The sequence below is a fragment of the Canis lupus genome, chromosome 16, assembly GCF_011100685.1.
Source record: "Canis lupus familiaris isolate Mischka breed German Shepherd chromosome 16, alternate assembly UU_Cfam_GSD_1.0, whole genome shotgun sequence".
Lineage (NCBI taxonomy): Eukaryota > Metazoa > Chordata > Mammalia > Carnivora > Canidae > Canis > Canis lupus.
In genome coordinates this window covers 22,887,576-22,901,102 of record NC_049237.1, presented here as the reverse complement: position 1 = coordinate 22,901,102, position 13,527 = coordinate 22,887,576, and the positions used below count along the sequence as shown (strand labels likewise).

The following is a 13,527-nucleotide window of genomic DNA, read 5'->3' as shown; positions in this document are numbered from 1 at the left end:
GGCCAGGCCCAACGAGAAGATATGGAGTTGGGCCAGCTGAGACAAAACAGCACTGATATCCTGTTGTACAGCTTAGACAGGACCACACTGACATTGTGTTTTGCAGCCTTTGCAGAAGTGACTTTGCTAAATGTCCTAAAAAAAGACAAGTAACCACAAAGCATTTGTCACCATCACAGGCAGGGGGCAGTTAAGACATAAGCCCCAGATGTCAGCACAAACGACCACCCACACGTGGATACTAACCTAATAGGTAGACAGATACACGACCAAGCCCTGACAACACGACTCAGCACACCCAGATTGCTTAGGAAAGTTCTGCAAAAGAGCTCATAAAAACTCCCAAACTTAAACACTCCAATGGCAACCTTCTCGGGTCCCCTCCTTCTCAGGGAGCTTTATATTCAATAAAACTTTGCTTTGCTGCCCACCACTCTTCGTCTGGTCTACCTCTTCATTCTTCGAAGAGGCATGACCAAGAACCACAGGCACTGAAGACACAGAATTCCTGCAACAGTTCCATAGAGGGAAAGGTGCAACTCTATACTTTTTTGTATGTGAGAAGCTTAGCTATTTCACAGGTGGGCCAAAAGATACGCTTTTGAGTCTGGGGTGAACAGCTGTGGAGAATAGCTCAGAAGAGGATTGCCAATTGACTGGGAAAGACAAAATGTGTACTTTATTGCCAGGAATGAGATTGGGTTAACCTCAGCCTTGTCCTACTGGTCTTGAACTTCACATATTTGCCTAAATGTTACTTGAATATGAAAGTCCAGACCTCATGCTGAGGCTTATCTATTGAAACTGTATGGAAACCCTCCTTTACAGCTGTAGTGATATAAAAAATATTTGAGGGGCGCCTGGGTGGCTCCATAGGTTAAGCATCTGCCTTCAGCTCAGGTCATGATCTCAGGGTCCTGGGATCGAGCCCCAAGTCTGGCTCCCTGCTCAGCAGGGGCTCTGCTTCTCCCTCTGTCCCTTCCCCTGCTTACTCACATACACACACTCTCTCACTCAAATAAGTTAAAATCTTTTTTAAAAGTTTTTTTTAAAATAAAAACAAATAAATTTTTTAAAGATAAAAATATTTGACTTCAAGTCATGCTAATGGGTATTGTTTCAGATTGTGAACGTTTAGAGCCTGGAAAACTTATGTGGAATCATCTCAGCAAGCATCCCATCTCCAAGCTCACTCTGATGGCCCACAAACTCAGTAAGTGTGAAAGGGATTCTTTTCCAGCCAAAATCTTGATTTCTGCCTTCTGACACCTCAAATAGAGGACCTAGCTATGCCACATGAGAATTCTGACCAAAAGAGCTGTCAGATAACAGATACGTATTATTTCAAGCCATTCTGTTCACAGTAATTTGCAGCAATAGAAAACATACACGAGACAAATGTGGCTCCCATCCCATCATGTGGCCTCTCAGCACCTCCAGAGCACCCTCCCCATCCCAGCCAGGGTACTTTCTCCCAGTCGGGCTGCTCTCCTCACAGCATCCCCACACACGATGCTTTCCTTATCACATAGACACTTTGCATTTCCCTCAGGCTCAGGCCTACCCCAATCCCTGCCTTCCACAAACCAGTCAACCCCTGGCCAGTCCCCTGCTGGAACTTGATTCTGTCCTGCCTCACTGAATACTGAGTACTTCTGATCTTTCTCCTAGCTCCTGAAAGATAAATACCTTGTCTGTGCCTCCTTTGAGGCTCCATAATACCTGTCACTACATGTACTGGGAACCTTTGATAAATATCTGCTCAGAGAAGCACTGGTTCCATCCAGCCAGCCAGACCGAGTAAGGCCTTCACCTGTGCAGCCTGCCTGCAGGACACTCTCATGCAGAGGATGAGAGGCTTTGAGAATTTGTAGCTGAACCAACCCCTTGGGTTTGTAGTGGGATTTGCAGTTTTTCAAGCATTCCCAGATATACTGTCTCAAGTGATTTTTACAAAAAAATCATGAGATAAACATGGCGGGTATTTTTAATTCCCAGTTTTTCTGGTTGAGAAAACAGAAGCTCCAGAAGGTCCAGAGATCTGCCTAGCTGGCAAAGTGGCCTAGTGATAGACACCGCCACACGGATCAGTGCTGGCCCCGAAGACTTGGGAGACAGCGTGATGGGAGCGTCACGGCAGGGCCCTGAGCTCTGAGAAGCACCTCCACCCAGAATCAGACTGTTTCCGGGCAGTTCCACTGAACCGTGTCTGTTTCTCCACTATTTCCCCAGTCCTTCCTCTTCGCCTTCCTCCATGCTCTCTTACAGGAAAAGTTCTTCTGGGCCTAACACATTCCTGCATTAGGGGAAGAAACCCCAATCGCTAACAGTGTGATTCTTAAGATACAGATGTGAATACCCCCCCGGGACACAATGAGATGGCCCCCAAGGAAAGGACCTGCTTTCTGGCCCAGCTCCACCTCTAATCAGGCTTTGTGGAAACCATTGCCCTTGAACCGTTCACTCAGAGAACAAGAACCTGTTTCATATCTCTGCTGTGAGGAGGAAGTGAAATGGCAAAGTCTTTTTTTAAAAAATCTATTTATTCATGAGAGACACAAAGAGAGAGAAAGAGAGGCAGAGACACAGGCAGAGGGAGAAGCAGGCTCCATGCAGGCAGCTCGATGCAGGACTCGATCCCGGGTCTCCAGGACCACGCCCTGGGCAGAAGGCAGGCACTAGACCACTGAGCCACCCAGGGATTCCCGCAAATCTAAGTCTTTTGACAGCTGTACAGGGCTACACACATTTTAAATGCCAGATTCCTCACCTCAACCACTATCCCCCCAATTACTAGCACAAAGGCCAAGCTGCCTGCTTCACCAAATAATTTCCCAGGCTCCTGGCTATGCTCCTAAGATGTACTGTTTTCTCCCATTGAAGCTAGCCATAGCATTCATTCAGGCTGATTTTATCTTGCTCAAAATATTTCTGGGTAAACAAGGAGGACAGTGAAGGAGTAACTAGTAACTATTGAATTTACCTCAAGTCCCACACAGGCCCAGAGGGGTCCCTAACTCTGTTTGACTTGACCCTTTCATAAGATAATCAGAGCAGAGCTGGAAAACACTGCCTGACACAAATGCAGAAATACAGTGTACCCTTATGCCTCGGCACAAATACAATGGGCCACCATTGGCCACAAGAACTACTTTCCACAACTAAATGACTCCACACTAGAGGCTTCTACGTTTCTGGATGCACATCAATATTTGGGTAGAATTTAACATTCTCCAGTTCTCCGCAGCCCTTCAGAGAGTTTGGATGAGACCAGTAAGGGGTGCTTTCACATTCAGGTCTGGAGTCCTCTGGTGATGATCTGTCATGTGGAAATTTATTACAAATCTAACAAGGCCATTTTACATTGGTAAATCTATAGTTGTTTTTCCGTGAATCCTGTTCATAATTCTGGAAGACTCATTGCTCTTTAAACCTGTCCACAGTTATCCAGGCAAGCTTCATGATCACTAACTTCAATAAAACCTGTTTGACAATTTTTCTCTTTATAATAAATTTTAGGCCATGTGTAGACCATGGCGTTTAAAGACATGACAATACCCTTCTAAATATTATAGTTAAAATAAATTATGGATTAAATGTAGAACTCTTTACAGGCTTGCCTGAATTGCATTTGTAAACATAATGGATGACTCCCAAAGCCCTAGTCTTGGTTTCTCACCAGAGTTCTTGTCTAAAGGTGCAGATCTGGGGAGTATGATGAATTCTGTTTTAAATACACCAAGGTTGTGATAAGAATTAAAGTAGATAAACAAAAACGAGAGCTTTCTAACTGAATTTTGGGCAAGCCACTTATCTCTTTGAGCATTAGTCTCTTCATCTGTACAAAAGAAATACTTGCATTGTCTACCTCACAGGAGTATTGTGAAATGAAATAACTATATGAGAGAAAGTTTTGCAACTCTAAGTCAAATTGTATGCACTATATTATTATGAATAAAATCAACTTATACTACTGCCACACTTCAAGTGGCATGCAAAATCCTTGATATCTCTTCTCTAAAACTGGCTTCTCCCTGTGGTCTATGTATACAATGGAATATTACTCAGCCATTAGAAACTTCAAATAACCACCATTTGCTTCGACGTGGATGGAACTGGAGGGTATTATGCTGAGTGAAATAAGTCAATAGGAGAAGGACAAACATTATATGGTCTCATTCATTTGGGGAATATAAAAAATAGTGAAAGGGAATAAAGGGGAAAGGAGAAAAAATAAGTGGGAAATATCAGAAAGGGAGACAGAACATGAGAGACTCCTAACTCTGGGAAACGAACCAGGGGTGGTGGAAAGGGAGGTGGGCAGGGGGTGGGGGTGACTGGGTGACGGGCACTGAGGTGGGCACTTGATGGGATGAGCACTGGGTGTTATGCTATATGTTGGCAAATTGAACTCTAATTAAAAAATATAAAAATAAAAAAATAAAACTGGCTTCTCCTCCAGATGTTCCTGTTTATGCTGATAACAACCCCATTATCCCAGGCATCTAAGCCTAGAAACATGGCTTATACTGGAAAGCTTGCCCCTCTACCTACTCTGACCCACAAATGATCCATTCAAATTATAAAATTTCAAAATATAAATCTGATCCAGTCAAACCCTTGCTCAAAAATCTCTGACAATATCAATGGTTCTTGAAAACAGGGGTCAAAACACAAAGTTGTCCCTGAGAGCCTGTCCTGTGTGGCCTTGCCTAGCCTCCCACTCATCCACATGGCTCCTCTGTCCCTTCTGTACTCCAGCCTCCCTTGGGTTCTCCTCAGCTCCCTGTCCTCCTGGCTACACTGCCTTTGTCCATGCTGTCCCTTCACTGGAACCGCCAGCCCAGTCATCCTCTGCCACCATCTCCAGCTCCATGTCCTCCGCAAAACCCCTCCACAGTCCCCACTGTTGTTCAAGTTCTAGTGTGAGGGGGGGTGCACAGAAACATATCCTTTTATGGAGATCACTTACTATCTTTTGAAATGACATGTTATATGAAGTCTCTCTCTGTTCTCTCAACTACAAAGTTCATTCAGCAGTGATTCCATTCTTACTCCTACACTACAATCTCAGTGCCAAGCATGTAATGGGTACTTTTTAAATGAATGAGTAAATCTGTCAATCTTGAGATTGTCTCCTCTCACTGTGGGTTTATTACACACATATGCATGTGCATAAAATACAATCCCTGTAATATTGATGATATAGCAAAATAATAGCCATGGTATTTACTTTAACTTCTACTTTAATCTTTTGTCCTGCTTTTGAAAACATTTTTTTTTCTATGGAAATACTATAATTCAAGCACAAGGATAAGCATGGATACTCGATGCTTTTGAAGGAGGTTTTTTGATCTTGCTGTTTTGTTTCTCATTTTAGGGGTGCTAGAAAAGGAGGGAATTTGGTATTAAGTGTGGAGTACAAAGCAGCAGATGTGAGGAAAGGACCCAGTTCTGACCCTGGGATATAAACCAAATTTTAGAATTTTATGCCCCTACATATTTCGAGCCTCATATTTGCAGCCCTTTATAAAGCCTCTTCACATTCCTCATTTAAAAAGACAATCAAATGCAATAGTTAAGGAATGACCTAGTGGTCCTGCAGACCTCTGTTTGAATCCCAGTTCAGTCAACTATGAGACCTTGGGCATCTCTAATCCTGTTTTCTTACCTATAAAATGGACAAATACAGTCCCTAGGAAAAAAAGGTCATTGAGAGAATTAAATGAGACATTCAGCAGTGTGCCTTGCCACATAATATGCCCATGAAGTAGGAAGAACAGATGACTGTAGCCCTGTCTGAGAGCCTCATGGAGGTCAAGAGCCACGCGCCTAGTGTCATGGAGCTGGGGACCTGAATGCAAGTCAAACTACAAATCCCCTGTGAATTCTTAGTTTAATTAAATTCCTGGCAGAAGAAGGTACTTCATTAATATAGTTTTATTGTTCTTCCAAACTATAATCTAAGCAGCAAATGATGTCTGAGCTCTTTAAACCAACTGACACACAAGAGAATTCACACCAACTCTGATTGTAAAGTTCTATTGTGTTGAGGAAATAATGGTCCCCACAGTCACAGGCAAGGTCTGTGAAGCCAAACATCACAAAAATGTCAGCGTCCTGGGCCTGGGGTCAGTTAGCCTGGGTGCCAACCTGGCCCTGTCTTGGTGAGTAAGGTTTTACCACAACAGAGCCTCACCTATTCACTTGGGTAGTTGTGACAGACCGTATGGTCTACGAAGCCTCAAGTATTTACCATCTGTCCCTTCACACATACAAAAAAGTTGCCCACCTCTGTTATAGAAGACAATATATCAGGGAAAAATAAACCCTGAAAATATCTTAAAATGTAAAACTTTATTCCTGGAGTTCTTTCTTTATGCCTTCAGTCTCATGAAAAAAGGGGGTGTGAAGTAGCAGGTGAGCCAAATTCCCCAAAATGAAATGAACACCAGGACCTTCAAGTTGGGAGGGATTCTTCCAAGAAACGTTTGAGATCCTGTTGTTCAGCTACATTCATCTCAGTGTCCCAATATCTCTAACTCCTCTGGTTATGAAATTCTCATGTTTACACATATGAAAGACTCACTGGGATTTTCTCTTCTTCAAGGGATGGTGATGGTCGAGAGCCTTTCCCCAGCTCCTCTTCTTCTGCAGCTTTCTTACAGATACTGTGAGTCTCCTGGGTATCTGGTGCTTGCAGATCATAATATTGTGATTTCATTTTCAAGCTATTGGCAAATTCTTTGGACTGAGTTTTTCTGAAGAGAAACAAATGTGGAATTATAAAAAACATTCTCCAACACAGACAGCTTTTCCAAAGCAGATGCCTACATTCAAATTATGTGAAAAACACTAACAGCTACCATTTACTAAGTGCTTATAATATGTTAAGCCCTTTGCTAGTATTTAAAGACATTAATTTAGGAGCACCTGGTGGCTCAATTGGTTAAGTGTCTGACTCTTGATTCTGACTCAGGTCATGACCTCAGAGTCATGAGATCAAGACCTGCTTTGGGCTCCGTGCTCAGTGCAGTGTCTGCTTGTCTCTCTCCCTCCTCCTGCTTGCGTGAGTGCTCTCTCTAATAAATAAACAAAACCTTTAAAAAAGAAAATGCATTAATTAATCCTCATAATAACCCTATAAGGAAGGGGTTGTGTTATCCTTGCTTGATTGCAAGAGGCTCAAAATAATTGTATTATTTATCCAAGACCACATAGTGGCACAGCCAGGATTTGAACCCAGGTCTGCCCAACTTCTGTTCAGAAGCTAGTCTGCTAGAGCACCCTGCCTTCCTATGATGAGCAGCACATAACTACTTTATCTCTGTATGCCCATTTATAGTTTTAGTTATAGGAATTGATGGGCAGCATCACTAGCCCTCGGGACCTGAACTGAGGTCCATATGTCTGCTGTCTATCTCATAAGCTCAGATAGGGCTGTCAATACTCAAGGGATAAGAGGCTTCACAGAAGCCACCTTGGCCCCTAGCAGAGGGGATAGATCTATCATCTGCCTCACCACTACCAGCTGAGTTATCCTATATCTCTGATTGATCACGTCACTCCCTTATTCAAACACCTCCACCGTCCACAGAATAAGGTCCAAAGTCCTAAATCTGGCTTCCAAGGCACTTCAGAGCACAGCCCTCTGTCTCCTGCTACTTGCTCATGTATACCCCCAAACACTTGGAAGAACTCATTGTCACTCAAAGAACCATACACATTCAAAACTAGGGGTCTTCATCATGTCCTCTCCCTGCCATCTCCTTCCTGACATTCTGCGGCTGGAAAACTCTACTTATCTTTCAAGGTTCAATTCAGATTTCACTTCTATTGTGGTTTGGAATAATGGGCTCAGTTAATGCTCTGTTTATAACTTAGTTGTAGCATGAATCACAGCCCGTCCTGACTGAAGTTAATCGTGTACTGGCCTGTTTCTTCTCCTAGACTGGTAGCTTGTCGTTCACCTTTGAATCCCTACCACCTGGCACATGTAAGCACCCAGAGGCCTGCCCTCTCTAACCAATCTTGTTTGAAGGCCCAAAGCTTGAACAATGTTGCACCTCTCACTTATATTCCGATGCTCAGCTGTGCCAGCCTGCGGTGCTCCAGCATGATTCTAGTGAAGCCAGTTGATCATGGGGGAACCACATCCAGATCAAAACTGGGATGACAAGTGAGGAGGTAAAATGGTTAATGTGATCACATTGTGGGAATGAAGGGAACCATGAAAAGTATAAAGAAACTTGCCAGAGGGATTTAAAGTTACTTTTGTGACTCTCAGGCCCCAATCTACTCACCCTGCAGATACTGGGAAAAAGAGGAATCTTTGTATGATTTTATTTTATTTATTTTTATTCCCTTCCCCCCCCTTTGTATGATTTTATATGTGGCCAGCCTCTCACTGGTTTACAGATCTCGTACCTGAGCTCTTCCGCTTCCCGCTCTGCTTTCAGCTGGGCCCTCTCAGCAATGATTTCGTTGCAGAGCACATCGTAGGGTTTATCTAGATGGTGTTCACCCATCACCCACACCCAGACTTCCTTATCGGCTCCCAGTTTCCAATGAACAGATTTGCCATTCTCTGCAAGTAAAACAAAATTTGGATTGGACAAGTATCTTTAGTCATGGGTTATTATGTTTGCCATCGTTAAAATATTTAGGGTCTTTCAGGAAAAAAAAATATATTAGATGAGACAAAGCACTTCCAGTCTCTTCGGGAACAAGCAGCATTCCCAGGGAGCAATGGAGGTGGGAGCCATGGGTGGCAGCTGTAGCAATGTTTGTTTTAAAATATGAATATGGGGGCACCTGGGTGGTTCAGCAGTTGAGTGTCTGCCTTGGGCTCAGGGCATGACCCCAGGATCCTGGGATCGAGTCCTGCATGGGGCTCTCTGCAGGGAGCCTGCTTCTTCCTCTGCCTCTCTCTCTCTCTCTCTCTGTGTGTCTCATGAATAAATAAATAAAATCTTTAAAATAAATGAATAAAATATGAATATGGTTTTTGAGTGTGCCCATTTTGTAACCAAAGAAGGCGAAATGGTGAGAAGGCATGCACTGTATATGCTAACATCAGATATCAGAACCTCTAAGGTCTGAGAATCTTCTGGAACCTTAGAAGTACATAGCTGCTCCCAGGTTTGGTTCTTCCATTTTAGAAATAGACTGGCTTTAGTTTAAATCCTAGCCCTGCCACTTACTCGCTGTGTGACTTGGACAAATTATTTAATCTCCCTAAGCCTCAATTCCCACGTCTGCAAAATGGGATTACGACTGTGTACAATGCAGGACCGCCATGGGGAGCGGGCAGGCCATACATGCCAGCTGTTGCCTCCAGTACCTGCCACATAATAGGAGTTCACGAGAGGTTAAGTGCTACTGTCACCCTGCTATTGTTTACTTGGAGGTTCACACCAGCTTGTGAGAAGATAATACTACTGGTAGTGTGATACTTGGTGAAGCTACTTAAATGACCTTTGTTTACAATTGGTCTCAGGGGTTGTATTACATTTTAGTTCCTGGACTCCTGAGATGTGGCCACACAGGTCATGCTCCCTGAAACCTGGGCTATGGGGAGCACACCCAGGAGAGGCCAAGAGGTGCCGTCCCTAAATCTAAAAGCCCCCAAGCAGACCTACCAAAGTCATTATGGTCCATGTTGTAGTCAAGATCCCTGGGCCATAAGGACCCTAAACTGGCCGGTGGCATTGAGTATGCGTAAGAGGGCCCCTGATGGACACAGGCAAGGCTAGGCTTATAGGTGAGAAATCCACACTAGGATTGTGTCTCATCTTCATATATCTAGTAGGTTTCCAATTAAAGCATCTACTGTCCAGTGAATTGTTGACCTACTTCCTACTGTGGCCTCAGGATACATTCAAGAAGCAGGCTGCTCAAACTCAGATATGCTCTTTATTTGGGCACTTTCTACCCTTCTCAGTGCAATGAAGACTCTCTATGGTACAATGAAATTCTAAATAGGACACTGGGGCATCAGGGAGGCAAGACAGAAGCCTCGCTATAGGAGGAGTCAAATGTATCATTCAGAAGGAAGCTGACCTCACTCTGTTCTCTCAAGTGGAGAAACAGTGAAAGAGGCACCAGCTATGAAGGGAAGATGGATCCCAAGTGTGCCCTCATGGGGATGGGCCCTGGCTGGCTGTGGCTCCGTTTGAGGAAATGCCAAATGATTTGTTAACTCTAGAAAACTGTTATACCTCATAAAACTCCCTCTATTACAGTCTCTCAGGGCAACTAATATTTTTTACTATGTCCATCTCTCAACTTTCACCTAAGTAACTCTTACAGCAGGAGAAAGATGCCCTGAAAGGAGGGTGGAGAGGGCCAGGGAAGGCAGAGAGGAAGGACCCAGAGATTCCTGCAGTTTTGCTCAGTACAGCAGGACACCTTCTGCAGAGAGTGCTGCAGGCTGCAGGCTGGGGGAATAAGTCTCAGGGTAGGAAGATGCTGCCCTGCGGGTGAGGTGGGGTGAGACCCCAGAATTGCCTGTGAACAGAGGTGGGGACTTTGCGACTAAAAGTAGAGAAGATCACCAAAGAAGACTAGAAGACTAGAATCTTGACATTTTAGAAGCAAGGGAATGGTCGGAGGGCGGTGAAGGTGAAGAAAGAAATGACTGTTTGGAGGCAAGAAAAAGAGAACTGTCAGGTTTAGCCGGATGCTGCAACAAGGGCTCTTGATGGAAAGGCGCTGACAGTAAATCTCTGCTCTGAGTGTTCCTCACCTTCAGGATCTCTTCAATGTCACCTGAGAGCAAAGAGTGTGGGGGGCTTCAAGGGCTTCCCCACGGCTCCCTAAAACCGTACAGGAGGCTGGAGAAGTGATTATACTAAAATGAGTGTGAGCTCTGGTCCCCTCAGTCTGGTACCAAGATGGGGGAGGCCCATTCAGGCCCAAAAACTTACTGAGTTTCTAACTCTGAGCTTAATGCAGATGAGTTAAATGCTGCAGGCGATACAGGGATCAAACAGATGTGGCTGTTTTCCTGCAAGTCACCTAGAGTCTGTGAGAGAAAGAGCAAGGCGAATTTATTCATTAAATAAATAATAAATTATTTATTTAATGAATTTTATTGCATATCTACTATATGCCAGGCACTGAGGTAGACATGCGTAAGCATTTATGAGTGAGACAGACCAGCCCTTCCTCAGGGAACTTGTTCTAGATGGAGACAGAAATCGAACACTTAATTAATTATAAAAGTAACACAACCTGGGGAAGGGGCGAGGGAAAGGATGCCACCACAGGAATGCTTAAGGAGAAGAACCGATCAGTTTGAAGGACCATTGAAGGATATACGTTATAACCGCAACAGACTTTAAGTCCAGTGAAGACTCACAAGATGGAGAAATCAATTTGGAAGCACACAGAAGAAAAAAGAAGTTCTTCTACTGCATTTTGGAGGAGGAATGTAGAATTTAGACAGAGTAGGTGTCAGTTTGGTGACCTACACAAAGATGATCGATGATCAGAGCAGGAAATCACGGAAGGGCCAGAGGGGATCAGGGTCTAAGGGAGAGCTGAAAAGACCTTTAGATGTCACCTGGCCGTGGGCGGAGGATCCAGCCCAGGGCACAGGGCCACATGGCACAAGTCCCAGACACCTGGCTAAATGATTTAAACGTAGGACCCGCACTGCATAAAGCCAGAAAGTGGTGTTAAAATTCCAGTGTTTCTAACAAGGCTTTATGTGACCATGGCTATGTGACCTTCTCTCACTGAGCCTGAGCTCCCTCTCTGATAAAACAGAAGCAGTAAGTCACACCTCCCGGGCCTGTCACATGATCAAAGCTCAAAAATATTAGTTCCGTGTTCTTGATTAAGTGGCCAGGGAAGAGTCCATGGCTGTCTCTGTGACATGGTGCCAGGGTCAAAGAGTTCTAGGAAGTACCATACCACGTCAGCATGGAGGCTGGATCTGGGAAGTAGGAGGTGTTTGTCCAGTGGCTGAGTGGGGACACTTGGGATCGGGGTGAAGACCAGGAGTGAGGTACCAGGGGCCTGAATGAGGGAAAGGTCAGTAGGGATCAGGAAGGACTCAAAGATAATGTCAACATTGTGAGACTTACTAACTGGGAGGATGGTGGGGTAATAAGCAGAAACAGTGACATGAGGAAAATAAATTTGTTTGAGCTGTTTTTGGAAATGGAGAATAAATTACTTTTAACTTTACAAATAATCTACACAGAGAGCTTCAGTAGATACCCAAACTATGGAGTTCAGAAACACCGTTAAGCTGACAGTGTGAATTTGGGAATTACTTTACAGCCATCATCGTTGGAAGCCACTGGCACAGAAGAAGTAATTGCAAAGGGAATGAAGCCTAGTGAGAACCTAGGAAGAGCATGTACTCCATTCAGGAGGCAAAATGTAAGCAAAAGGGCAGCCCAGGTGGCTCAGTGGTTTAGCACCACCTTCAGCCCAGGGTGTGATCCTGGAGTCCCGGGATCAAGTCCCATGTCGGGTTCCCTGCATGGAGCCTGTTTCTCCCTGTGCCTATGTCTCTGCCTCTCTCTGTGTCTCTCATGAATAAATTATAATTTTTTAAAAAAAGGGTAAGCAAAAGAACATCCTGATTAAAAGAGAGAGAGAGAGAGAAAAAGATTTCTGATTACTAAACACGACCTAATCTAGTTGCCTAGGGAGAATGCACTGCCATGCAGCCAAGAGAGGAAAAGGGAGACATAGAAAGTGGGATGGAGAGCCTTGAGGAGGTCGTGGGCAGTCCCTGACCTTGGAGAGTATCTCTAGGGAGACAGGCGGAGACAGGCTACAAACGCAGGACAGAAAGGATGGTAAAAGGTAGAAGTTGTAAAGACGTGCTCTGGGGAAGTTTATTAGCAAGGAAGTAAAAGAGGACTCAGTTATTCATTCAACAAATATTTACTGAGCATCTGCTATGTGCCAGGCACTATACTACAGGCCTATGAGACAAAAGCCTATGATGAGATAATGCATCGCTTAGGGGTATGGAGGGTTGAAAGATTTCTTTAAATAGAAGAAACAGGGCAGACTCTGTGGCTCAGCGGTTTTTCGCCACCTTCAGTCCAGGGTGTGATCTTGGAGACCCTGGATGGAGTCCCATATCAGGCTCCCTGCATGGAGCCTGCTTCTCCCTCTGACTGTGTCTCTGCCTCTCTCTCTCTCTCTCTCTCTCTCTCTCTCTCTCTGTGTCTCATGAATAAATAAATAAAATCTTTAAAAAAGATATTTAAATAAATAAATAGAAGATACTTGGGGTTTGGGGTGGGGAGAGAGCAAGGAGGCCAGGGGAATGAATGTGCAGAGGACAGGTAAAGAAACAGATGCTGACAAGACAAGGAGAAAAGCTCCTGTCTGCCAACAGCTGCAAACTCCTATACATACACCCACATTTCTGTCCCCAGGGTACTTCCTGAAGGTAAAGGGATAAACTTAAGAGATCCTAAAGGGGCAGGTAGTACATCTTATTATATTTTACTGCAGTCTGGATTTTCTGTCTACTTCACCTTGAAATTAGATGCA

At 44.2% G+C, this 13,527-nt stretch overlaps 1 protein-coding gene across 6 annotated transcripts in view; it reads right to left on the bottom strand.

Moving 5' to 3' along the window:
• The window catches only part of SH2D4A (SH2 domain containing 4A), a 71,107-nt gene that overhangs the window by 45,429 nt on the left and 12,151 nt on the right, over window positions 1-13,527 (bottom strand). For all 6 annotated transcript variants that reach the window (XM_038559860.1, XM_038559861.1, XM_038559859.1 and 3 more), the window contains exons 3-4: window positions 8,428-8,587; window positions 6,590-6,761 (exon numbers count right to left, since the gene is read on the bottom strand). In XM_038559860.1, the coding sequence (XP_038415788.1) occupies window positions 6,590-6,761; window positions 8,428-8,587 (332 nt within the window). The remainder of the gene's footprint in view (window positions 1-6,589; window positions 6,762-8,427; window positions 8,588-13,527) is intronic.